We start from the raw sequence: 27,316 nt of genomic DNA, 5'->3' as shown, positions 1-27,316 counted from the left end.
CTTGGAGAAAACTCTCCTGAGTTTTTCTGACACACCGGCTACATAGGGGATGACAATGTTGTTGCGTCTGTCCTTCTTATCCTCCCTCGCTGGTGTCTGGTCTTCTTTTCTGTGCCTCTTTGCTGACTTTAAGAACGCCCATTTAGGATAGCCGCACGTTTTGAGTGCTTCCTTTACATGCGTGTGTTCCTTCTTTTTTCCTTCAGGCTTAGAGGGAACATGTTCTGCCCGGTGGTGTAGGGTCCTGATTACTCCAAGTTTGTGTTCCAGAGGGTGATGGGAGTCAAAGAGGAGGTACTGGTCCGTGTGTGTGGGCTTCCGGTAAACTTCAGTGTTGAGGTTGCCGTTCTCTTCAATGTGCACAGCGCAGGAAAGGCAAACAGTTGTCCTTTGTGTCTTCCTGGTGAACTTGATGTTTTTATCCACAGAGTTAATGTGCGTAGTGAAGGATTCCACTTCTTGTGTCTTGATTTTGACCCAGGTGTCGTCCACATATCTGTACCAGTGGCTGGGTACTCTTCCTTTGAAAGAGCCAAGAGCCTTCCTTTCCACTTCCTCCATGTAAAGGTCCATGTAAAAACCCTTGTTGTATTTAAATGTGTGGTGGTGAGGCAGAGGTCTAACAGAGTGCTAACAGTCTGATCGGGGGTGATCGCTTCTCTCTTCTTGTAGGCGTTTTACCAAACCAAATCAAAGCAACTAGTACTGAGTCTCCCTGTCAATGTTGCTCCAACAGTGTCATGAGAAATGTTCATCAGCACCATCATTAAAACTGACCAGTACTGTCTTGTGACATCACAGCTATCGGACTCAAAAACAGGTCATTGGCAGCTAAAGTCATATAACATACTGCCAAGAGATGAAAATACTGAAAAATGGTGAAAGCAAAGTTTTCAGCCATGAGATTATTGTTTATGCAATTTTAGGAAAAGATCATAATTTAAAAAAAAGTCCTTGCTACTGGGGATGGTAATACTGTTATTAAAAATATGATTAAAAACATAAAAACCACTTGTCCACATTTTTTTAAGTTTATTTTAATCAGAATATGAATAGTGTAAAATTTGAGCACTTGAGAATCTCTCAAGTCTTGAATGTTTGAATTCAGTGATGCCACGTTAAAAAATACAGATATTCAGTAAGATACAGTTTTTTTTCATAGGTGTTTTTTAACTAGACAGAATGACCAGTTGGCACAGATGCAAAGGAAATGTGCAGCTGAACACGTTACATATTTTGGGCTGGTTAATGAACAGCCTCCAATTATCTGCATCATACTCAAAATTCATTGCAAACCACAAGATCTTCAACATCAGTGCAATAAACAAAGTTATGATCGGTTTAATAGAATAGAACAAGATCCTCCTCACAATACATATTAATAAAAAAACTGTGTTCACTGAGGCAGGAAGTGCTCGTCACAGAGCCTACACCTAAATAACTCAAATGCTTCTTTTGTCAGATCCAAGTCTCACAGTCTCATATAAGTCATTTAACTCTGACGAGTGAACTCGAAATTTCAAGTTAGCCCTGGCAGTCAGGAAGTGCTGTGAAGTTACGTAATGTCCTTGTCACTCTTGAAGCAGAAGCGGAAGAAATTACGTAATTCAAGACTGGCAATGCTCACTAGAAATTTTAACTTATTTTACTAACTCAAAATTTTAACTTAACATCAATTTTTTTTCTTAAATTTCTACTTGTTAACTTGAAATGTTGAGTTATTCTTGGAGTTACTCTTTTGTTTCCAGTAGCAGAAACCAGCTTCCACAGAATGTTTCAGACTGGTGTCATTGGAAGGTCAGGGTAACTGATTCATGACGTACAAACTGTGTTTGTAACTCCACCCACAGCATTTTTCCAAACCCAAGCTCTTTCCCGTCTTCTTAGAGCCAATAATGTAAACTACACAACGTGTGTCACTGACATCATTAGAAGCATTAATGGTTTTTCTGTTTTTTATATTAATGACTTTGTCCTTGTGTCAACTCAGAAGACAGAAGGTTGTTTTTCTGACATCCAAAAAGATTTATTGTTAACAAACAAACAAACAAATAAAAAATAAATCCAGGATTGATCTCCTGAAACACTAAATGTTTAAAGAATAAAAACTGAAAAGATTTAGAATTTAAAATTGTATGATTTACAAAAAAACCCCCAGCTATTTCCAGCACTATACACAAGTCTTGGGTCAATCGTCACTTTTTAATATTTTGCTAGGAAAACGGGAAATAGGTTTAATCAATAGCTGCACCTAATTTACATGGAAAAACAGTACATGAGGCAAAACCAGGGTTTGTACATTTCTGCTGGCCATCTCTATTCTTCAACACAACAAATGGCACTCTCTTAAGTGCCATTTGTTGTACTTCCTTTAAATAGTCTTCAGGTCTACAGTTTTCCAAGCATCTTAAAGGAGGTAGATGATCTGCAGACTCTTTCAACAATCTCTCCTTTGTTCCTGTCGGTGTCCATATAATCCCACACTACCTCAACGATGTTGAGATTCCAGACTCTCGGAAGGCTAATCCATGACTTCAGTCTATTCAACGATGATTTTACTGCGTTGGTTAGGAATGATTTCCAAACTACAGAATGAAGCTGTTGCCAACAAGATGTTTTCTAGATGGTACAGCATGACAGATAATATCTGACAGTACATTTATGCTTTCTCTTATGCTCCAATCCCAGTTTATAGTCAGTACCATTTGGTCTCCAGCTAGTCAGCTGCCACTAAGAGCTTACATAAAGAAAAATACAGCAGACAAAATGAACAGCGCAACACAAAATTCTGTCTGGCAGCCCCAAACCACAACAGAGGCTCCTCCAGGTTTTCAGGACTGTACTGGCAGTTGCTCTGCTCCTGTAGAAACAGGAGGCAAACTGACATGCTTCATATGACACAAGCTACCGTTTTTGATACTATACAAGATACTGTTGCTTTTTGTGTGTGTGACCTTTTGCAGGTGAAAGTCACAACTTTCAGATGTACCGTTTCAGCTTCGTGACTTCTTTTGTCCACTGATCCAGTTTTTTTTCAGGACCCAACAATATTTGATCACCAACTCTTTGGGAATCATCCGGTAATTGTTAAAAATACGAGAACGTCTTTAGAACTGTTCGTACTTGTCACTCATATAACTCATTTACTGCATTCAAACTATTTTCAGAAAACTTGACCTCTGACCTTGAGGCGGCTGATCCCATAACACACTCATGCAGTGTACACATAACAAACTGAGAGTAGGAGTGTTTGTAATTGACTGACTCTGTGGTGCACAGATTACACTGGGGTCAAACTGGCTTGTAGGGGATCAAAAACGCACAAATTAATTTTTAAATCAACTTCAAGTAACTGTAATGTTTCCGAGTTTTTTGAGATTCTGTCTCTCTCCATCAAACTGAAATTATTATAAAGAACTATTAGACTACAGAAGTAAAGGACTATTCATTTCATAAAAATTCAACAGGGGATTGAATAATTATTTCTCCCATCAAAGTCACATCAAAGTAGTAAGCAAGTGCACTTTAGAAAGTTACATGAATAAGATATTTTATAAGGCTTTATATTCTGTACTTTCAGTGATGTCACAGAGGCTTAAAGGCACATGGGAAAAGGAGTTAGGTATAGCAATTGATGATGAAGAGTGGAAAGATGTCTGGAGTTATGCCAAATCAATCTCAGTTTGTAATCGTACCAAAGCAATAGTTAAAAATCATACACAGAATGCATATATCCATATTTCGCAGACATCAGTATAATCCTACCCTTTCACCCATGTGCCTCAAATGCAAGACAGAAATTGGTACCCTAACTCACAGCTTCTGGTCATGTTTGAAATTGCAAGAATATTGGTCTAATGTGTTATCTCAAATGGAGAAGATTTTCGGTTGTGAATTGGAGATGGACCCTCTGTCTCTTATACTGGGCCTCCCCAGCCAGCGATTAATATCCAAGAATAATAGGAGATTGTACTGTGTTCTCACCTATGCGGCAAAGAAGAATATAATACTCCAATGGATTTAGGTTGGCAATGAGTAGTGTTGGATCTAGTGCCATTGGAATATCTTTACATGTGTATTGCACTCAAAAACAGATCATTTCTTTAAGGTGTGGGAACCATACTTGAATTATGTGGAATCTGATGTTTCTAATATTATGTTACAAGGATTCTCTTGAGTGTTCAAACTGCAACGTAATACTGGGACCACAGGTATTGTACTGTATTGTATTTTCTCTTTATTTATTTATTTTTTAGATGGAACTGAGCTGTCGTTCTGTGCTTAGTTATCAGTCTGTTTTTTTTGTTTTGTTTATTTGTTTTGTTTATTTATTTATTTATTTTTGGTTCTGAATTGTACACTTTATTATGTTATGTAATTATGTACTGTTTGTGAAAACAGAAAAACTAATAAAAAAAAAAAAAGAAAGTTACATGAATAAGATCCAGCCTGGGATGTTCACTAGTGACCAGCTGTCGATTTTAAACGAGTGAACAGTGTTTCCCTGTTTCCACGTGTCAGGACGTACCTGTTCACAGTTGTCTATTTAAATGAAATATGAAGTAAACACAAAGATAAAGTTAGAGACCCACAGGCATTCAGATTTCAGGGAAGCAAACAGCATCAAACACGGTGCGTCTCAGAAAGAAACATCGAATTAAAGAGCTTAATTAGGTTTGAGACAAAGATCCCTCTATGTGACCTAAAACAAACGATATTAAATAAATATTTCATTATGTATTTCATTTCAATGATAAAAAAATTTCAGTATATGCCTGGTTTATGCCGCTGGCACGCTCGTCTTACAGCAACGGTGGCTCAGAGTTATGACGTTTTATTATTTAAACTGCTGAAAAAAATCTGTTTTTTCTCTGGAATTATTGACTTTATCATCATGTTGGAAAACAAAACTGTGAAACTTTGAAAAGCATCTTCAGTGTGGAACGTTGCTTCATGTCTACTCTGTACCAACAAATAGCATCTCCTGTCTTCATGCAGTGTCCCTCCTACTGTCCTATATTCTTGTATTGTGCGCTGCTGTACTGCTGGCCTGGTGAAATATTTATCCTCTTTGCGTTCAGCTCTGCAGCAAATCCTCGTGCCTTTTGATAAAAGAAGAGCGAGCGCTCCCGGTCTATTATGAAGTTGTGGTAGATGGTGGCGAGTTGGGTGCACAGCTGCAACTGAGACTTTTTGTTGCCCAGATCCATGGCTGCAGCGAGAGCTAAGTGGTAGTATCCAGCAGCATCAAAAGGGTCCTGTCGAGGCAGGATTTCAGTTTAGGCATATCGCAGATCACTATGTTCATCAGATTCACATTTTATTGTTTAAAATACAGAAAACAACCCACATCTATGACCCAGTCCATTACCTTCAGATCAGTGAATATAATGTCTCCCAGTGTTTGGTACAGCCTCACATAATACAGTGGCTCCTCATCGAACTGCAGAGGTGTTGGGCAGAGGGTCAGGGTCTTCAGGTAATAGTGCTCAGCCAGTTCACACTGTTTCAGACAGTGGTACAGTGAGCCCAGACGGTGGCACGCCACTCGCTCATTCAGACGCTCACCTACATGTACACAGTTCATTTGGTTTTAGCACAGGACCTAATGTCAGCATGTAAGCCAGTGATACGTTTTCATAGGAGCAAACTTTGGAGTCTAATCATACGTGCTGTTCACAGCTGTCATGATTTATTATAATTTGTCATTACACACCCCAAAATTACTAAAACCAAAAGAAGACATTATAATTTTATCGTCATTATATTAATAGAGATTAATAAGAAAAAAATACTGCAAACACCAAGTAAATTACATTAAAAATGAAAATGTTTGTTTGACTGTTAGGATGTTCTCTGTATTATTTTAACGTCTTTATCTCACAATTCAAAGTACCTTGAGGCGCCTCAGGTCATACAGGAGATAATGAAAATACTGGACAAACTAATGTTTAGAACAAGTTAATGTTGAAAAGGAAAATGCAATCGTTGAAGGCAGCTTATCTAAAATAACAGCTGATACTGTTGTGGGCAGTGCAAAGCAGCTTAACTGGATTCAGGCTCTGGGATTTGTGGATGCACAAAGCACCACAAAAAAGCTACAAAACAAAGTTAGCAAATAACCTACTAACACTCTTGCTTTGAGTGGCAATAGACAGGAACAGAAAACACTAGTAAGCAATAATTGTGTGCTGAGGAAACCCTTGGTTGAGTGTCTATTCGAAGTTACCTGTAGGACAAATGGAAGCCCCTTACATATGTACAGTTTGTAAAACTGTTAATGTTACCGCTCCGACATGCCATTAATGCTTCCATAGTTCAGCATGTAGTCACCTGACAACACACCTATTATCCAAAGGGTTTTTAAAAATGGTTAATTTATGTTCTGTGTTATGTAGGTTAGCAATCAGTGACAGTACAGGTACACACTGGGTACTACCAACAACTCCTAAACCTGAATATTTTAAGTCAGCATCAGCACCTGACGAGCCTGAAAAAAGGGGACTGGGTGAAGCTGCATCTTTAAAGTGCTTTTAATTATAGTAGCAATAGTTTTGAAAAGTACAGAGAATATACTTTGGTCCAGTGCTGACACACTTCATGAAAGACAAAAGATGGAAACGACTTCGGTGTGTGCTGGTTTGCTTACCCAGACTCTTACTGATGTCAGCTGCAATGTGAGCAAACTCCACTGCTTCCCCGTACAGCTTGAGACAGAACATCACTTCAGTGAGCTTATTGCACAACCTCAGTCTACTGTGAATGCTGTTGCTCTTCACTGCGATTGGCAGAGCACGGTCCTACATGCAATGAACATAAAAATACAGCCATTTAATTATGATAATTACAGTGTTGAGCTTTTATTAGTTTGCACCAATTTTGGAGAAAGTACAGTAATATCATCATAGCACAATAATGCTGAAAAAGTTTTAACAAACATGGATAAATAATCTAATCCTACATAAGAATGACTGAAATCACATTATTCTAAAGTACCCTGTAGAAGAGGACAGCCTTGTCCCTGTCCCGGCAGCTGTCGAAGAAAATGTCTCCTGCAGTTTCAAGAAGCTTCAAGATAAAGCTTGTGTCTCCTGTGCTCAAAGCTACATCCTGAGCTGCCTGAAAACACCAGAAATACAGGATTTCAGTGTATGATAAACAAATTTCATTTTGGCCAAAGCCAAAATCGCTAAAATTGTGAAGACTGCTCTTTCATCCACACATTTTCTTTGCTGATTATCTGACTTAAGAGTTGTGGTAAGTGGAGTAATTCTTTTATAATACTTTTCTACTCTGCGCAGACCCAGGACACACTGGTGAGATTACATCTCTTTATTGGCCTGGGATGCCTCAGTGTGTCCCTGATAAACTGGAGGAAGTGACTGGGGAGTTGGCTGTTGTCCCCATAACCTGACCCAGAGTAAGTGGAAGAAGACGAATGGATGGATTGAATTTGAGAGATATTCATGATGGCTGACATAGTTTTCAATGTAAACTTGCAATTCTGAGAATAATAAAAGTTTAAGACAATACAAATGAAAACACTGGTATCAGACCTGAACATAAATGTCCACCAGTTCAATCTGGCCCAGCAGCTGGTAGATCTTCCCGGCTTGTAGCCAGCCATATGCTTCCTTCTCCTTGCAGCCCAGGTCAATGAAAATACCCAGACTGGTCTTGGTGTAGTCAAGAGCAGCTCGGTACGCCCTGAAACAATTCAAAGATAACTTTAAAGGTCTACAGTGGTCCCAGTGTTAATTTGATTCCATTCAATTTCATTTACCCTTCACAACAGCAGTTGCCTCAAAGCACCTTACACTATAAGGTAAACCCTACAATATTAGAAAAAAATCATCACAATCATACAGCCACCTATGAGCAAACACTTCGTGACAGTGGGAAAAAACTATTTTTATATACTCTTCCTATCTGACAATCACATGCATTCATATTCTGATGGATCCATCAGAGAGCAACTTGAGCAACTTGGCATGCAGACTGGAGCATTCGGCAAACAAACCAGCAACCTTCTGATTAGTAGGTGACCTGCTCTAGCACCTGAGTTATAGCTACCACAGGTTAAGTATACGCTAAATGGCAGGGGAACATGATGAAAACAGCCCCACCAAGGCTGGAGATGGAGCAACACTGGAAGATCACATGAAAGGAGGAAACAAGACATAACAATGCTAAATGGCTAGTGTAGCTAATAGCAGACCACAGCAACCTCCCTGAACAGGATCCAGTAACCATCACAGTGGCAGACATCCAAAACAGAGTCTCAAGCATGAAGAGTTGGACAGCATCAGAGCCTGACATGACACAAGCCTACTGGCTAAAGAAGCTAACTGTACTCCATGAGTGCTTGGTAGCACAAATGAACCAGTTGCTAACGAATGAGACACACCCAAAATGGCTAACTGAAGGCTGGACAGTCCTGCTCCCGGTAGATAGTTGCAGATTGTAAGATCAGACTGACCAACCTGTGCACTACCTGGATTGACTACAAGAAAGTCTGCTCATGGGATGCCTCACACATGGATCCTTGAATGTGTAGAACTATACAAGATCAACCAAGAGCCTTCATCAGGAATTCAATGGGGATGTGGCGAACAACACTAGATGCTAACTTCAAGCCAACTCATACAGTCATACAAACTGGCGATGGCTAACCAACCAAATATAGTAGTGGTGGAGAAGCAGAATAAGACAACCATGGTCCCCGTGGTCAACGGAGAACTCGGGGCAGTGACCCCCTAAGCTAGGTGAGTGGCTCCAGCAGATTCCAGGAATGACATCAGAGATCTCTGTCCAGAAGAGCGCAGTCTTAGGAATGGCTAAGATACTGCACAGTACCCTCAAGCTCCCAGACCTCTGGCAGAGGACCCGAGCTTGAAGGATAAAAGAGGAGCAAGCGGTGTGAAATTATAATGTGTATAGATCCCTTTGAGTTCTGTAGAATGGAAAAGCTAAACAAAAATATCCGAAACCAGCACTGGGCAAAACACATTTAGCACTGTGAAAGTAACATGACAGGAGTGTTTAAAATTCTTCTCCTCAAATGGAAGGTCTGGAATAATCAGGCCTCGTCTTATCATAAAGACCTCAATAGAGCACTTCGCTCTCAAACTGCCGGAGCCTTCAGCTTTCAGTCCCGATCTGATCTAAACCACAGAACACTGCACTTTGCTGCATAAAAGGTAAGTGAATGTCATATTCCAGTCATACTGCAAGTCTACATGCACGTACTGTTCTGTGCCAATAGAAAGGTAGATCTGGCTGATTGCTTCCAGTGCTTCTCCCTCCTGTTCTCTGTATCCGGTGCGTCTCAGCAGCTGGACTCGGTGCTGACTGTAGATTATCCACTGAACCTGGTTTGGAATCTTACACTCATACAGACGACACAGACATCGTGTTACACCGAGCTCGTCTGGCGAAGTGACAGAGAGAAAGAAGGACAGTTTTAACACAGAATATAAGATACTGCTATGGTTATGTGACATTCATACTTACACTCTAACAAGTTAGCATTGATTGCCAGAAGCAGAGCCCACTCATAGCATCCTTTCCCATAGTCCAGCTGCTGTTGCTTCACATAATACTTTCCCAGCTCCATCAATACGGGGATAAAGTTTTCCACATTGCTTTCTTCACTGAGCTCAGAGAAAAGCTGAACTGCCTCAGACAGATGCCTCTCTGCTAGTGTTTTCGCTCCAGCCTTCAGACACAACAACCCTTTATGAAGATGAGAAAGAGTCATAACATAGTTGGAACGAAACATTTATGCACAGTAGGATATTCTAGCTCACCTAGATTGGCCTGAGCTACGGCCCCGTTTGGCATATCTTCAAACTCTTGGCAGATGTCAATAGCAGCCTGGTAGCTCTCTGCTGCCCTCCGAACATCACCCATACATCGAAGTGCCACGCCCCGCATGTTGAGAACCACACCTTTGTATTGCATTAAAGAAATTTACTTTAACATTTAAGAAATGCCTGTTTGCTAAATCTTTATCCTACAGTACACTCCACATAGTTTTATTAATCAGTTGAAGGTCTGAGTCTTTCTAAAGGTGACCGCTTTCTTTAGTTAAAAGTTTCAGCTGTATGTAATATATATAACAAAATGAGTTAGTCAAGATCCCAGATACCAAAATAGTTATATGTGCAAAGCTGTGGTTAAACTCTGATGTAACTCTGAATGAAGACGTGGAAGAGAGGCAGAGGTTAATAATAACTAATCATTAAATGCTGAGTGATGCATGAGTGTGAAGCAGAAACACTCCTAAGCCAATTACTAAGGAAGGATTCAGAGTCACCTGATCCAGTTCTAACTAAACAGAAGTACAAAGGGTGTCATTTTAGATGAACTTTTCAGGGAATTTTAGGACATTCTGATAATAATGAATTACAGTAGAGCAGTCTGGAAGTAATGAAAGCATGAACTAATTTATCAGCATCACTCTGAGACAGGATGTTTCTAACTTTAGAGATGTTGCACAAATGGAAGAAAGTTATACATATTTAATACATGAATTAACGGACAAATCCCGGTCGAAAATGACTCCAAAATTCTTACTGTTACTGGAGGCCAACGTGACAACATCCCAAGTAAGCATCTGGTTAGACATGTTTCAGATATTTTTAGTACAAAAACCTCAGTTTGATCTGAATTTTGAAGCAGGAAATTAGAGCTCGTCCAGGTCTTTATGTCTTTAGACATTCCTGAAGTTTAACTACTTGTTGTGTGTTATCTGGCTTTGAGGTAGACCTTGGTTCATAACTACATTTAAGAGTGTGAAACAGCAGATTACAACTTTGAAATATGAGCTGCAGTTTTTAAAACAAAGTATAGTTTGAAGACAAAATGAAAAAGCTAAACAGCTCAGCACACACAGCTTTGCTTATTCCAGTCTCTTAAGGTCAAATGACACATTTTAGAAATGAAAACTCAGGAAGAGACGGTCCATACAGATCTGGGATCAAGAATATAAAAAGCAAATAAAATATGATATCACTTCCTGTTTATCAGCTTTACAGTGAACTTGCTGTAAAGGACATATTTGTAGAAGCAAATCTTAAACTTTTGTGAGGCTCAGTCTGAAGGGCATCTGTGCAAATTTGGGTGAAAACTAAAAAACACTTTAAATTTTTAATGCGATTTATAGAAACCCCCTCACCTTCCTGAGGAGTTGTGCAGTGCTCTGGAATCGAAGCCAGGATTGATTCCAGTATGTCCAAAGCAACTGCAGGCTGACTGTTGTCAATGTAAAGCCACGCCAGCCAGATGAGAAAACCTTTTCTTTCTGAAACAGAGACGCAAACTTGCCTCGAAGGACTGTTGTTGATGAGAGCCTGCATATGGCAAATCGCATGTCCCGTCATCTTGTGTTTGCAATAGAGTTGGCAAAGACAAACAGTGAGCTGGTGGCTCAAAATTTGGTAATGGTTTCTCTCTCTACTTTGGAGCTTTGGAAAAGTGAGAGCTTTGTGCAAATATGGAGCCATCTGAGGTGGAACGGGGGTTTCTTGTTCAGCGACAGTGTCCAAAAGTAATACCATACTGCCAAGACAGTCAGAGAGCGTGGCAGAGGGCAGCAGAGAAGCTCTCCTGACTGAACTGGCACTGAGGTGGGGACGGTGAAGTTCACTGTAAAGCTTTCCCAGTGCCAGATATCCATGACTGGGAGAGATCCTCCATGGTCTTTGAGCTTCATCACAAAGAATGAGTAGCCTTTCCAGATAAGGAACAACTTGAGCTCCCATAGCAGAAGTCCAGTGGTGCTTTGCCAACAGCAGACAAGCCCGGGCTTCTGCCATTTTGTTGTGAGAGAGGATAGCTTTCTTGAGCATGTATTTAAGAGAAGAGTTGTCCTCTAAGCTTTTCAGACAATCTGGGATTCCTATTAGTAAGGCAACAAGTCGTTCTGTCACAGCAAAGAAACTTTCTGTATTTTTCTGCAAAAGATATGTTGCAGCAAGGTTGGAGAAGATGCTGGCCAACAGCCTGAGGTCTGTGAAGCCTTCTCTTGGGACACTGAGAGTTTCCTCAAAATAAACCTGGGCTTGATTGAACTTTGACCTACCCACACAGAGCTTCCCCAACAGGAAGCATAAACGAGTTTGTGACCAGAAAAGGTGTTTCTTCCTGGCTGTCTCCCTGGCAACACCCAGAAAGGAAATCAGTTCATCCTCATCACAGTGACCAGTGAAAGTGGAGGAGGCCAGTTTTTCAGAACTCAGTCCGTACAGAATGCCAAACTCTACTTTGTAGTCTCGGCCGTCCAAAAAAGACAAGAGTGGAATCAATGTGTTCTTGTTCCCTTCAACTGGTTGCACCACGAAAGAGGGAAGTTTGGGGCTTTTTGCCTCCGCAGCCAGGCCCGATTCCTCTAGAGTCTCCCTCTTGGTTACGGTGTAATGAGGGGTCGACTGTTTGTCTTGATCAAGAAACCTGTGAATGTTTGTCTTGAACTCTTTCTGTTCAGACTCAACTTTTCTTGAAAAGCTGGCTGCAAAAGAATAATGAGAGAGACAATAATGATGGCATGCACAGGAGGCCAGTTAGTAAAGAAATGCTAATGTCATACTTACGTGATGTTTTTTTCTCAGAATCCTGATAAGTGACCATATCTAAGATTGAACAACAGCCATTATGAGAAAGTGAATGTGTAAACAACAAAATCCTCAGTAACTGGTAAATAAATGCTCAGAAACAAAACTTGGTGCAAATTATATACACAAATGTACTTTATACTTGTCTTTGAACCTTTATTTATACAAAACGGTAGCGACAGAGAACTGCATGCATCCAAAACAAGCGAGAAGTTGGACTGTGGCCACAAAAGTCTTGAAATTCATAGACACAAAGAAATGCCATAAAATTATTATATGCACGGTGATCTAACTGGAATCTTTGCGCGCAATAGCCTATAAAGGCAAAAAGAGTGTAACTTTGTCACAGTAAAGCAAAGGACACCAGACACAGGTTTCTTTCATCTGTGACAACATGGCAACAGTTTTTGTATATTTAATCAAACACAACCATAACCACAGCAGTGGCAGTTTACAGTGATCTGAATTATTTTAGTCATGCTAGCAGCAAGATTTCACAGATGGCACAGATGTTAGCAGGCTGGTTGGCAGAGGTGTGGACTCGAGTCACATGACTTGGACTCGAGTCAGACTCGAGTCATTAATTTTATGACTTTAGACTTGACTTGAAAAAATGTTCTAAGACTTGTGACTTGACTTGGACTTTTACACCAATGACTTGGGACTTGAATTGGACTTGAACCGGTTTACTTGAAAAGACTTGATATTTTACCCCAAATACAAAATTTAACATGCATATTATATAGAGATTGAAAATGTGACGTCATTCACGGGTAGAACCGCAAAGGATTCTGGGAACTCGTGGCAAGCGGTACTAGCGCACGCAGGCTCTCAATTAAAATCAGTTATACAGCGATAAAAAGAAACACAAGAAGCCGTTGTATTATTAACTGCAATAGCCGGTCGCATGACAGCCACGGGAAGCCGACGGGTAAAGAGATCGGTTGTTATCGGATTACGTCGTTGAAGAGAAATTGTTCGAGCCATGTTTCCGAAGTAACAAAGAGGCGACGGGTGGCCTGGATTGCAGCCATTCAAAGGTCAAATATAACGTCCCAGAACACTCCAGCTCACATGTTAGTCTGCTCCAAGCATTTACACAAAGGTCAGTGTTTTTTAGTAGTTAATACGTCATTTTCATAACATAACTGGTGATATAGGTTACAAGCAAGTCTGGCGCTGAACAGAAATTGTCGCGCTATGCTCCTTTATTTATTGTGCATAAATAGTGAATTGTCCTGACACAATATTGCGTTTCGCTTCTGTTATTATGGTACATTGACAAAAACACATACTTTTATTCACAGGATAAAACAGGTTTTTTGTATCACTAATTGCCCAGTACGATTACAGCATACAGTATTATTGTCACTGCTACATTTCTGTGATGCTACCAGAAATTATTTCCACTACTAATTAATTACCGTTGAGCTCAAAGGTCCTATTAATAAACGGTTAACGAATGTGTATTTATGACGACAATTTGTGAGACTGGTAAACTTATGATACGTACGATGGTCTTTCGTTCTACACGGTGCATTTCAAGGTCCTGCACCCATCCGTCGGTAAACTGTACCTGGGCTTGTTGCAGTGACCTGAAGTTACTAAACTTCATGAGTGTATGCACTCACTCCAAGAACCGTATGATTATAAATATGCATATAAATATGCTACGATGAGATAGCTGACTTCATCTAACTAGCAAATGTTGTCCAGGCTACGTTGGTGATACAGTTTTTTTAATGTGTATGATATTTTTGTCATGCGATTTTAAAGCTGGTCCTACAACCGCATCCAAGAATGACATGCAGCTTATCTCAGAACTGTCGGTGAAAACTATTCTTGGAGCTAGGTTTAATTGAGCTGCATTTTAAAGAGGTGCAATTTTACAATTTGTGTATATTTTCTAAGTTCACTATTTTGTCATGTGTTGAGAAAAACACAGATTTTAAAATTACATGGTCTAATATTTACATTTAGCATAACTGCAACATTATTTTTTCGTTGTTTTTTTTTTTTAAAGACTCGAAAGGACTTGAAATTCAAAGTTTCAGACTTGTGACTTGACTCGGACTTTTACACCAGTGACTTGAGACTCGACTTTGACTTGCCTGACATTACTTGAGACTTGACTTGAGACTTGAGGATAAAGACTTGAGACTTACTTGAGACTTGCAAAACAATGACTTGGTCCCACCTCTGCTGGTTGGTACGTAATGTTTTTAGACTTTTCCTCAAATGCCACCAACACGTCAAAAATTTACATTTAATAAGTAAGTAATCATTTGGAGGATTGCAATTTTTCATGTCCCTAATTCATATAACACCTCATTATGCTTGTAGATTTTGCCTCCATGAACTCATCAATGGAAGTTAAGCAATGCTGACAGCAGCACTTACAGGTCTTCGTGTTGGACTTGGATGGCGGTTCTTTGTCAGGTTTTTATTCTTGCCACAAACTTTGGCACACTAAACAACCTGTTGTTGGGCTGAGTTCATCTATTTGTGTCAAAATGTCTCAGACACAACCAATTGTAATATCTTATAACTTTCCTATCTTGCAATTTGGTGACCTAGATCTGCTCCATCGTTTAATACTTTTTTCTTCTCTTCCCATGTTACAGCTGCTCCTGGCTGGTCTTTTTTCCATAATCTTGCTGACATACAGACAAAATACTACTTGCACAGTCTTTATTATTAGTCATCCAACAATCACTAGCTAGCTTGCTAAACCAAAATATGGTATTTACAGCAAAGATTTTATTTAACTGGTATGTAAGCATATGTACTATGAGCATCGGTAGGTATCAGTAAGCCGTTTTCCTTTTCCTTCTCACCTAGTTTGTAATTATGCCCAATATCATTATGAGATTTTTTCTTCAATATGGCAATGGATTGTTCGATGACTTTTTCCTCTTGCGGACTCGAGAAAATCCAATCCTCTTCATCTAAAAAAATCTCTGCAGAGCTGGAGTGGTGACAGAGAAGAAAACAGGTACACACTGTCATCATCTCAACCTAAAATGGTGTAATACAATATAACTGTATACTGTATCGGCTGTTACACTCACTCGTAAGCGTCAGTGGACGGTTTTACCAAGCTTGTCCTGACCAGACCTATTTCTCCTGTTGCTTCCTTCTTCCCCGTGAACCAATCAAAACAAGGCACCAAAAATCCCACAATCGTGATGGGATCACCAGGTGACACACTCAGCTCGTCCGGGCCCTCAGCATCATACTCCTTTTTAGCTAGACAGGTTCCTCTGGCTAAACAGAGGAGACACTGCATGAAGATAGTCCCAAACTGTGAGAGAGGTTTCTGTAGCAATAAGTATCTCTGAAAACTGGAAAATCAACTTTACTAATGCATATTTGCCCAAATGTAATCAATGGTATACGTGGCGTATGTGTGGCCAACTGTCACATCACCAAACCCAATACATACAAAGTGTTAAGCATGCCACCTGACTGCTTTGTGTAAAGCTGGGTAAAGGGGGGGGGGGAATTATTGTCTGGGGGTGCTCAGCATACCGAGACATTTTGGACAATTTCATGCTCCCAACTTTGTGGGAACAGTTTGCAGATGGCCGTTCCTGTTTCAAAATGACTGCACCAGTGCACAAAGCATGCTCCATAAATGGTGTGGAAGAACTTGACGGCCTGCACAGAGTCCTGACCTCCATCCAACAGAACACCTTTGGGATGAATTGGAGGCGATACTGTGAGCCAGGCTCTAGTTGTAGCCCTAGTCCTAGCACAGTGACCTCAAGGCTAGACTGGAAATGATTATATGAGATAAATGAAAGTAACTGAAGTTAACATAATGCAAACACTTACCAAAGTGCAGAGGGAAGTCACAGGTAGATTTACCATCACCTATTAAAATGCTTTCTGCACAAGATTTGAGAAACCACCTGTGGACAGATGGGATTATCTGACCTCATTTACGGTGCTTCATGTTCACATCAAAGTTACTATGAGACTGCTTAAGGTCCACACGGGCCTTTATGTGGCTGTAACTCACTGATGGAAAGGGATGACTGGCTCCAGAGCAGGTCTAGGTGCAGTGCCCCGCGCTCCATCAGCCAGACAGAGAACAGTCCACCCTGAGCCTAGGAAGGGAGGCTCGAACTGGGCTATGTCTCCCTGCTCCAAGTACAGGTCTCCTCCAGAGGTTGAACTGTCAAACATCTGGCTAGCACTGCAACTGGCAAACAATGAACCTAACAACAAAGAGAGTGACCAGGCTAAGTTTACTTATATAATGACAGTAAAACAGCAACTCCGTACACATGTATTAAAAAAATTAAAAAACTGGGGGCAGCCCAGACCTCCTGGTGGCTGGGATACTCAGAGCCCTCCAGCTAGTCTGGAGGAACGCCTTCCCCAGCCAAGCTGGAGGTCATAAGGACATTAATGACATTAAAAATACAAAAAGCTCTTAGTGACATTATTGCACAAACTGACTGGCTCCTGCTGTTGTCTACATTCTGAGGGCTAGAAATGTCCAACAGAGAGGGAAAGAGAGAGAGAAAACATTTTGTCGTGGAAAACTGCAACAGCCTGAGCTGGAGCTTTGAGATCAGCTGACTAATATTCACTCACCTGCATTTATTGCTGAACATTAACTGTAAATAAACACACTGAGCTTGATCTTCCAAACTGGCCTCCTGAGCCCACCTGATCTCCTCAGCTATGACAGTACGATCTGGCCATAAATTAAATAAGCGGACCCATGACTAAATTGCCCCCCCCCCAAAAAAAAGCAATATCATGGGTTCCTATACTGTTTGGTATAGGAATGATACAGGTGTGGCTGGTCCTTTAAATAAATGGACCTCAGTCAGGCTGCTTGTGAAATTATTTCTCAGAACAAGTTTATATCAGTCCTTTAAATTCACTACACAACATGGCATTTGAGTGGGAGGATTTGTGTTTTCTCAATGCCTGCATATAAAATGATGTTGCGTTTGGTGTGAATTGGAATTATCAGCATATAAACATATGTAACTCATTTAAATAGTTAACTTATCCTTTCACTCATCTAAGATTTTACCAGGTAAATGCACACCTTTGTTACTAATTTACAGTTTCCTGATATCATGTCTAATCACCTTCTAAAATGATATTTTAGTGCCAACCTTCTTGTAGGAGGATGCCTCTGTAGAAAAGGTTAAGTGTTTCCTCCTGAATGGTCACCTCAATAGCAAAGTCATCCTTCAAAGAACTGAGCCAGAACGTCTGCTCTAGCAGTAGGTTCTCCATGCAATGGCGCAGGAAACCTGGAGGAGAGGAGGATGTTCACAGAAGGCAGTGTGAGGTATTTGGATAAGATGTACCACAAAACATGACATTTTACACTGTGTCATTATTTATTAACAAGAACTAAGACAAAATGCCAGAGCAGTGTGGAACAACCAAATACACTCCACTAATCCAACACCTTTAGCAACAATAACTTGAAGTTTATGTATTAATTTAAAAGGAGGACTTTTATCCTCATCTCTACAACATCTACATCATCTTTTGTCTGTTTATTGAGGTTAACAGGCGTTTGTTTATGTCCAGCTCTCTTAACTTCTTGTCACAGTATTTTAGTTGGATTGAGGTTTGGATTTGACTGGGCCAGTACAACACCTCGTTTTTTTCCTTCTTCAGTCATTCTGTTGTAGATTTGCTGGTGTTCTTGGGCTCACTGTCCAAGCTATAGCCTCCAAACAGAGTCCCTCACACTCGACTCCACACAGAACATAGTCTGTCTCCAGTTATACAACTTCAATTGTCATTAGCAGTGTTGGTCAAGTTACTTGAAAAAAGTAACCAGTAACTAATTACTGATTACTTCCCCCAAAAAGTAATCCCGTTATTTTACTGATTACATATTTTCAAAAGTAATTAATTACTTAGTTACTTTTATGAACAAGATTTAAAACCTGAAGAGGTGATAAAGCGATAGATCTCTCAGCTCAATTCTACTTTTTCTTTCCAAGCTCCTTAGATGACATCACATATACTTCCACCTGGTTCTAATATAATGCTTTGCTACTCTTCTGAGCGCTTCACACAACTTTGTGCATTCACCCCAGCACATTTTTTTTTCTGTTTTCTAACATTCACACTCTGATGGATGCATCGGAGAGCAATTTGGTATTAGTATCTTGCCCAAGGCATGCAGACTAGGAGAAGCCAGGAATCGAACCGCCAACCTTCCGATCAGTAGATGACCTGCTCTACCTTCTGAGCTACAGGTGTAGCTACAGGTACAGCTCAGGCGGAGCCGCGCTACAGTGTACTCCATACCTATTCTGTAATATGTGGTGAACTTCCATATGTCTTCAAATGTGGTGAACATCACATAAATGGCTTTTCTTTCACTGTTGATGGAGATGAGATGGGCGGACAGCTCCTGAAGAAAACAGAAAACAGTGTTAATACTGAAGTTTCTTAACTGTCCATCTGATCCAATTATCATTTGATGCTCACATTTAACAAACTGACACATAATGAATGTCATTTAAACATCAAACTGAAGGTTTTGACAGCCACTTTTCATGTCTCAGTAAAACGCATTTTACAGTTTTACAGCAGTTACAGGAAGTACAGCAGAAAAATGAGCTGTGGCAGCACAACAAGAAGAGAAGAGTTAATATTTAACTGAAACGTGGTCCAATAATGTTTCACAGCTCCAGCCATAAAAACTCTAAAGACCACCACTTTCCAGATGTTTTTCAAGTATGAGACAGAGAGTGAGCAACACCACATGAAGATAAGCAAACTTCAGAATAAGTATTTAAAAATAAACAAAACCAGCAGAAAACATATATGATGATGATCTGCCCAAAACGTGTCTCGAATAATTCAAACAGTGGCAGGTTGCTCACTGACCACAATCACATGGCTGCCAGTGCACACAAATGACTTCAAAACACAACACAGTGAAAAGAACACAAATGTCTGTTTTCTGTGGAGGTCCATAACACTCACTCACTCTTCTCTCAACCAACCTTTGTTTTCACCGGGGCGCTGCGACACAGAGCCTAGGATCACTGTAGTGACCCTAATATCACGGCAGAGCTGTCAGGAAGTGTTTGAACTCTTTCAATTAAAAAGGTTGAGGAGTTACAGATGTTTAAAAGATGTTGTGAAACATCTGTCTGACACCAGTGACAGGGTACGCTTTAGAGGGTTCAACCTCTGATCAGTTTGTTTGAAACCTTCTCACATGGCCACTCTCAGCTTTTCCGCCTCAATCGCCACTTAAATGAAAAATCATTTTTTACATTTGTATCACAAACACATGCTTTATAGAATACGAGGCTGCACAATGAGAAGAATATAAAGTATTTAAAATGAGTTCAATATTAATCTATTTAACAGCAATGGGGACAATTTTCTGCTGAATAATTATTTTTACTTTTGATAAACAGTTATTTATTTGTAAAAAATGTTTGGAATCATGTCTGATTTTCGTTCCACTTCTCACGTGTTCACCACTTTGTGTTGGTCTTTCACCTGGAATTCCAATAAAATTGATTCATGTTTGTGGCTGTAATGTGACAAAATGTGGCCGGATACTTCTGAAAGCCACTGTATTAAAGAAATATGAAGATGGACAAATATGTTAGCACAAGTCTGTGGGCTTACATTGTAATAAACAGATGAGTAAAATTACAGAAAAAGTTATGTTAGCTCATTGAATGACGGTGGTGGGGGGGTGGGGGGGGTGGGGGGTTATGAATAGGAAAAGCCATAAATCTACAGAAAATATAGTTTCAATACCAAAAATGTTTGCCCCCTTTCATATTTAACAAAACCGTCTCTCTCTTTGCAGGCCGATTGTGGCCCCTGAAGTAAAAACAGCTGTTATACTATACTATACATACTGCAGTGCTGCTGGCATTTCAGATGGAGTTAATAAAGTACTGTACGAACATATGTTTAAATGTGAAAGCTTTAATCTAAAGCACTTTAGGTGGTCAGTAAGAATATTCCCTCTGAAACATGAACGGTGTGGGTGTCAAGCATGCACAGGCATCACTGGCAGACCGTCTCCGGCCATTTCCATGGAATTCCCACAGAATCCTGGAGCTGAGCTCGCAAAGTGTCGGCGGCCTCAAAAGCCAATCCCTGCTGAATTCTACACTGGGAACTGTTGCAGCCACACATCACTTGATTAGGATAAAATGTTTCACCACAGAATATCAGTAGTGAGGTTTTGGGGCTCACTGAAACCTCAGGGGTAGAGTTTCAACCTAAACTAAAGGAGCGACCCCCTCAGGTAAAATTCAACATTTCATAACCTCTTTGACCAAAAGGTTTATCAGTTGGCAGCCCCTTAGAGACAAAGTACTGCCACCCCTGCTGCTACGTCAAGCCGTACATTCCACACTCCACGAGGAAGGAAACAGAAATCAACTTAGGAACAGTGCCTACCATGAGGCTCATGGAGATCCATGAGCACTTCAGGTACTCGTTCACTGCTCCCTCCTCCCCCCAAAAAGTACAAAGAAGACATTTTTTCTCCACACTGTAAGCTGTGTAATGGCCAACAATGTTCTCCATGTTCAGCACCTTATAGCTTCTGTGATGGGCAGGCCAGAAGACGGTTGCCTTCCTGGGATACTTCACTCACTTTTAAGTTTTCAATACACAAAAAACAAACTAAGGAGAAGATATTTATTGCATTGTTATCAATTCATGGAGGAACTTTGTGTTGGAGCACATATATAATGGACTAAAATACTCAATAGAAGGCTTTTGTGTGTGTCTGTGTGTTATGAGTCAGGAGTTATACCTTAAATAGGGTATTGACCTCGGAGCTGTCAGCCTCCAGCATGCACAGTTTCCCTCGCAGCATTTCCTGTGACTTTTCATCTGCAGGAAGATGGTCTGGACCCCTGACCACATCCAGCAGTACAGGAAGAGCTAAACACACAACACACACTTAATATAGACGTGACAGACAAGACTATGAGTGAATCAACTCTAATGTGCTGATTTCATAGCTTTCCTGTCCTGACTGGACAACACAGATTATAATGAAAATGAAATCAGCTAAAAAAATGTATCTGTTGACCAATTATTTCATATTTTATTAAATGAGTTTATGCCTCCTTGAATTTACATATATGGCTGTGTGGTGTCTATTAAAGATATAACCATACAACATGTTTTCAACCATGTGTAAAAACAAGAGTAAACGGCACAGAATGAATAATTAGGAAAATACAGTGTTATAAATGAAAGTCATTAATAATCTCCATATTCAAGATGGTGCAGCTGATAGCAGCCTGAATACTGCTCAGTGCTACTTTTCCTGCTTGTGTTTATCTGTTCAGTTTTCAGCTCTTCCTTCCTGTTCACACACACATCAACAAAGTAATCAGGTTGTTTTGTTTGTTTTTAAATAAAACTTTACCCTGTCTTTCATCCATCTGGAGAATTCTGCAAAACTATTAGTTGGAGCAGCTCTCAACAGGATTAGGAGATGCTGATGAGAAACTTAAACTCCTTCCGATCGTACATTGGCCGGTCCATGCTTCTTTCATTTCACCCAGCGAATGTTCAGCCCTGTGCCTCAATGATATCTGGCTGGGTGAACATGTCCCCAACAGCTCACTATATCTACCAGGCTTTCAACTGCAATACAGAGCTTTCTCGAAAAGCGAAGGGAGGCGCAATCATTTCCATATAAACTGTTTCCATATAGGCTTCAACCTACAAATAGGATTCCGGCCAAATTCCAAAACTGAACCCAAGGAGATCTCATAAAATGAGTGCTCTTGGTTACCTTTGATCTGGTATGGCCAAAACCTCTATTAAGCCTCTATAACAATAGAAGATCAATAGAAGATCAACTCACATGGGTTAAAATATAAACTGCCAGTGAGTTCACTGTAAATAAAATCATCCAATGATGAGCTAATGATGAAACTGAGTGTCTCTCTCACAGTTTAATAAGTGACTGAAGAGGAACTTGTGGGTTCAAGGTATAAACCACTTTAAAATGTTTCATAATTTTCTACTGAGGTCACTTCAGTTTTACAGGTTAGATTATTTCCTGTAATACTCCAGGATCAAAGTACCACTAAAAGCAATATGATTTGTTAGGGTGATTTGTCTTCCTCCTAAAATGTTTTATCATGCATTAAAAAAAACACTGACTCCTAACTCATCTAAAATAGACTTCATGAGACCATAGTGTGTTCTGACATGATAACCCTTGCAATCCCAGCATCTGACAATGGTTCAAAGAACTTCTATAAACATCACTATTTTTGGTGTGCAACTTTCTCCAGACTGACAGCAAAACAACTAGTAGCTCAGTGTTCAAACATTCAGAAGAAGGAATTGCTCTCACAGCTAGAGATTGACAAGGTACATAATAGGATCATGGGGAAACTTGAAACCTGGACCCTCCGTAGCCGCTTACCAAGATCAGAACACCATGGCAGCAGTGATCAGTGAGATGACTATAAGATGAACAGCCACAAGGAGCAGTACCCACCATGGAGAAAGAGACTAGAGGCCAAGACCAAGGTAGCACAACTAATGGAGTTGCAGAAAGGTGCCTAAGAAGCACAGAAAGCTGTCTATGCCTGAGGCCTTGAAGACACCCAGGCAAAGACTACCAGCCTTGGACAGCTGCTTGAAGAGGTATACACAGAGAAGTAGAAGGCAGGAAAATAAACCATCTATTCTGCACAGAACCATCCAAGGTGTACTCTCAGTAGGGAACAATATGAGAACAGCACCACCAAGGCTGGAGACGGAGCAGCACTGGAAAAGCATATGGGAGAAGGATGCAAACCATAATAACAATGCTCAGTGGCTAGTGGATCTAAGAGCAGACCACAGCAACCTCCTTGAACAGGATCCAGTAACCATCATAGTGGCAGATATCCAGCTGGTAGTCAATGAGAGACACCCAGAATGGCTAACCAAAGGTCCAAGATTCCTGATCCCCAGGGAACTCCAGAAATAACCGGTCCCATCCAACTACCGGCCAATAACCTGCCTCAGTATCACGTGGAAGTTCCTGTCAGGCAGGTTAAGAAAAACAGGCACATGGCTCAATACGTAAGCAGGGAAGAGAAACGAATTGGCAGGAATACCAGAGAACCGAAACACCAGGTACTGATAGACAGAGCAAGACTGTAAGACTAGGCTGACCAACCTGTGCACTGCCTGGATTGATTACAAGAAGGCTCATGACTCAATGGCCCACACCTGGATACTGGAATGCCTAGAATTGTCCAAGAATAACAGGACCTTAAAAGCCTTCATCAGGAAGTCGATGGGGATGGACATTAGAGACCAACTTCAAGCCCATCGCACAGGATCTATCAAGGAGATGCCCTGTCCCCACTACTGTTCTGGATTGGCCTGAACCCCCTCAGTGAGATCATTGAAAAGAGTGGCTATGGTTACCGACTATGGAATGGAACAATCCTGTACATGGACATCAAGCTGTATGCCAAGAGTGAACGAGACATCGATCACACGAGTACCTCAGGAAGATGGCCATGGACAGCTGCATGCTCAGTGAATGCCTCAAGCAGCAGAAACCCAATAAAGAGGAGCAAAAGGAGGTACCATCGTGAAAGGACAGGCCCCTGCACGGTATGTAGCACCGGCAGATAAAGGAAGTGGCTGACATCCGAAATCCTACCAGTGGCTGGACAAAGCTGGACTGAAAGACAGCACAGAGGCACTAATCATGGCAGCACAAGAACAAGCTCTGAGTACAAGATCCATAGAGGCTGGGGTCTATCACACCAGGCAAGACCCCAGGTGCAGGCTGTGTAAAGATGCTCTGAGATAATACATCACATAACAGCAGGGTGCAAGACGCACAGAAACAGAAACATGTGTGCCGAATAAGGCCTGGTAGTCTCAAGGTCAAATCGGGACAGTAGGGTGGTCGAGAATGGCCGAGGTAAGATCCTGTGGGACTTCCAGATACAGACGGCCAAAATGGTGGCTAAACAACTGGACATAGTAGTGGTAGACAAACAGAAGAAGACAGCTGTAGTGATAGACGCAGTGATACCAAATGACAAAAAAATCAGGAAGAAGGAACACAAGAAGCTGGAGAAGTACCAAGGGCTCAGAGAAGAGCGCGAGAAGATGTGGAGGGTGAAGGTAAACATGGACCCAGTGGTAATCGGAGCACTAGGTGTAGTGACCCCCAAGCTAGGCGAGTGGCTCAAGAAAATCCCAGGAACAACATCGGAGATATCTGTCCAGAAGAGTGCAGTCCTAGGAAGAGCTAAGAAACTGCGCTGGACCCTCAAACTCCCAGGGCTCTGTAAGAGGACGCGAGCTTGAAGGATAAAATGTCCCCTGCAGGGGTGAGCAGGGAATTTTGTATATAGTCAGCCACTGTTTACCTATTAGCAATGTGACTGTGCATCAAGGTTTTACCAGGACCTTTACCAAGGCTGTCTAGCCTCTAGTACCTGTTATTGGCTATTTTGTAATGACCATATGAGCTACACCTGACCCAGACAGGCATTCTCAGCTCCAAATCTCAGAGTTTGCTGAATGAAACAATAGATAGGTGAGCCTTACTCCCAAGTGGAATTCTTACAGGAGGGGAAAACGTCATTGACAATGCAGTGATGATGTGATATTAAAAAAAAGCCATTAACGTGCGAGTTATTCTAGTAGTTCTTAAGAAGATAGAATACCTACTAACCAGTATAAGAATAGTAAACTACTCTGATTCAGCTCTACTTTGATCACATCATAGATAAGCAACTTCATCACTGATACAGCATTTTCACGTTCACTAACACTCACGTTTACTTGTAGTGTTAACCAATCATCTGTCAAGAAAGTACTTACTGTAACTTGACTTGCATCATAACACTGAAAATTGTGGGGAAAAAACGTGTGATAGTTGTGATAGTCTCTAGTAACGCTCTTGAAATGTGGAATTTCTAAGTATTTCAATGAATGTTCATAATTCAATCACCAATTTTATATATTATATATATAATTAGTTAAAGATGGTTTGACAGCATTAAATTGGAATTGATAAACTCACCTACTGGGAAGTTTTCCTCATACGCTGACAGAGTTCCCTTCAGACTCACAGCATCTCCAGACAAACCATGCACTGCTAAAAACATAAAGTGTTATGTGTTTTTACATTTTACCATTATACAATCATTTGTTAATAACCTGTGAAAGATAAAGCATAATTATAGATGTGCAAATGATATCTAAAATACAGAAGACCTTTACAGTTGGATTTATCTGATTATTTGTTCAGTCACGCAAAATTAATTTGTTAAACTTCATATTTAACTAACAATATTCAATGAACAATTGAAGTTGTTTGCTCAAAGTAATTAAATGTTTAGCTATCGAATAATATTGTGAAATAGCAAACAACTGTTTATTTAATAAAATGCTTGAAGTTTGCATAATAAGTCTCGAAATAACTGAATACAACTAAATACAATACTCAATTACTAAATTACTCTACAAATATCCAGTGACTCTTTGCAATAATACATCTGAGAGGGGATTCATATTTTTATTAGTTGCTATGGTTAGGACTTTTGCACACAACATGTTTAAAATGTGGTGTTTTGTTCTACATGTAGCTACCTAACAGTTCATTCCTGCACATGAAACATTAGTTGAATAATCAACTAGCCAACAGCACCACTCTTTTAGCACAATTTAAACCATTTTTGGTGGAAAAAGTAATCAGCGAAAATAACCACTGAATGCAGTTGGACACAAAATGTCTGTGTAGGTTCTCAGTCATCCAGGTTCTGGTTGTCTAAGGAGGAAGGGAAAGCGACTGGACTTCTTTAAGCTTCCTGAAGAAATGGTGAAGATGCATTTAAATGGAACAACACTGTCATTCCTTATGTAGCAGGTAGAAACTCATCAAACCTCTGCTTGTAATGACCCACAGCCTTTTTCACACCTTGGCTCGTGTGACGAGGCACATGACCGGTAGTGAGTCAACACCCTCAGGGACAACTCCCACTAGGGCTTAAATACCTGGGCTCTGCCATTTATTGTTAGAACTGAAGATGCTTCTGGGATGAGAGGTTGAAGCTTCATGTGACTGGACGTCTTTAGGAAACTTAAACAAGTCCAGTCGCTTTGCTTTCCAAGCTCGTTGGATTGGACACAAAATCCTTAAAAATAAAAGTACCTAAACCAACAGTAAAATCCTGCTTTTATATGTTAATGTGTGACTTATTGCAATTTCATGATCTCATGTACAATCAGCTACAGCAGGAAATTTTCTTATTAGAACGCTACTTTTACTTCTAAATGTAATTTTTTTAGTGACAAAGAGTATCTGAACTTAACTTTAACAAAGAACTTTTAACAGAACACGATGTTAGACACATATTTTTACGTAAGTCACACAGTCAGCTGCTTTACAACAGATAATTTGCTTATATAAACAGAAAACAGCAAAACAAAAATTGTCTTTAAGTTTCAGGCTTTCACACAATTACTGTGAAAAAACAATATAAAACGCATCTGCTAATTTGTAGTGAACAGCAGCATGAGAAGGATCTGTCTCATTACCCATTCCGCTCGGCCGGTGTAGTATCTCCGTCATATGCCGGTACTGCTGGACGTCAGTGGAAAGCTGTCTCCGGTACTTGTGGCTCCAAGAATCCCGCTCCGACCGGGCTGACATTTCCAAGGCAGCTGCGCAA

At 40.5% G+C, this 27,316-nt stretch overlaps 1 protein-coding gene across 1 annotated transcript; it reads right to left on the bottom strand.

Moving 5' to 3' along the window:
- Nucleotides 1-912: 912 nt before the first annotated feature.
- On the bottom strand, nucleotides 913-27,316 carry sh3tc1 (SH3 domain and tetratricopeptide repeats 1). The gene is made up of 19 exons (XM_086285415.1): nucleotides 27,183-27,316; nucleotides 25,666-25,740; nucleotides 21,409-21,539; nucleotides 18,915-19,020; nucleotides 17,756-17,896; nucleotides 16,639-16,837; nucleotides 16,452-16,528; nucleotides 15,686-15,881; nucleotides 15,452-15,582; nucleotides 12,594-12,632; nucleotides 11,180-12,511; nucleotides 9,810-9,950; nucleotides 9,514-9,735; nucleotides 9,250-9,430; nucleotides 7,557-7,707; nucleotides 6,997-7,119; nucleotides 6,650-6,800; nucleotides 5,372-5,568; nucleotides 913-5,258 (listed from the first exon to the last, which is right to left on the bottom strand). Exons 1-19 carry the CDS (start codon nucleotides 27,295-27,297, stop codon nucleotides 5,007-5,009), a joined length of 3,960 nt encoding a protein of 1,319 aa, XP_086141541.1. The 5' UTR covers nucleotides 27,298-27,316; the 3' UTR covers nucleotides 913-5,006.

Source organism: Aulonocara sp. 'chitande type north' Nkhata Bay, linkage group LG3 (assembly GCF_057382095.1).
Source record: "Aulonocara sp. 'chitande type north' Nkhata Bay isolate Kocher_YH1m ecotype deep benthic linkage group LG3, A_spYH_male_GT1.1, whole genome shotgun sequence".
Classification (NCBI taxonomy): domain Eukaryota; kingdom Metazoa; phylum Chordata; class Actinopteri; order Cichliformes; family Cichlidae; genus Aulonocara; species Aulonocara sp. 'chitande type north' Nkhata Bay.
This window is presented reverse-complemented; position numbering and strand designations above follow the sequence as displayed.

Bases quoted from the DNA above. Each gene is read 5' to 3' on its own strand.
- sh3tc1 (XM_086285415.1), bottom strand. From the start codon at position 27,297: ATGTCAGCCCGGTCGGAGCGGGATTCTTGGAGCCACAAGTACCGGAGA. The intron at 21,540-25,665 runs GTGAGTTTATCA...TTGTGTGTTTAG, and splicing joins TGAGGAAAACTTCCCAGTAG to CTCTTCCTGTACTGCTGGAT. The intron at 7,120-7,556 runs GTCTGATACCAG...TGGTGTTTTCAG, and splicing joins TGGTGGACATTTATGTTCAG to GCAGCTCAGGATGTAGCTTT.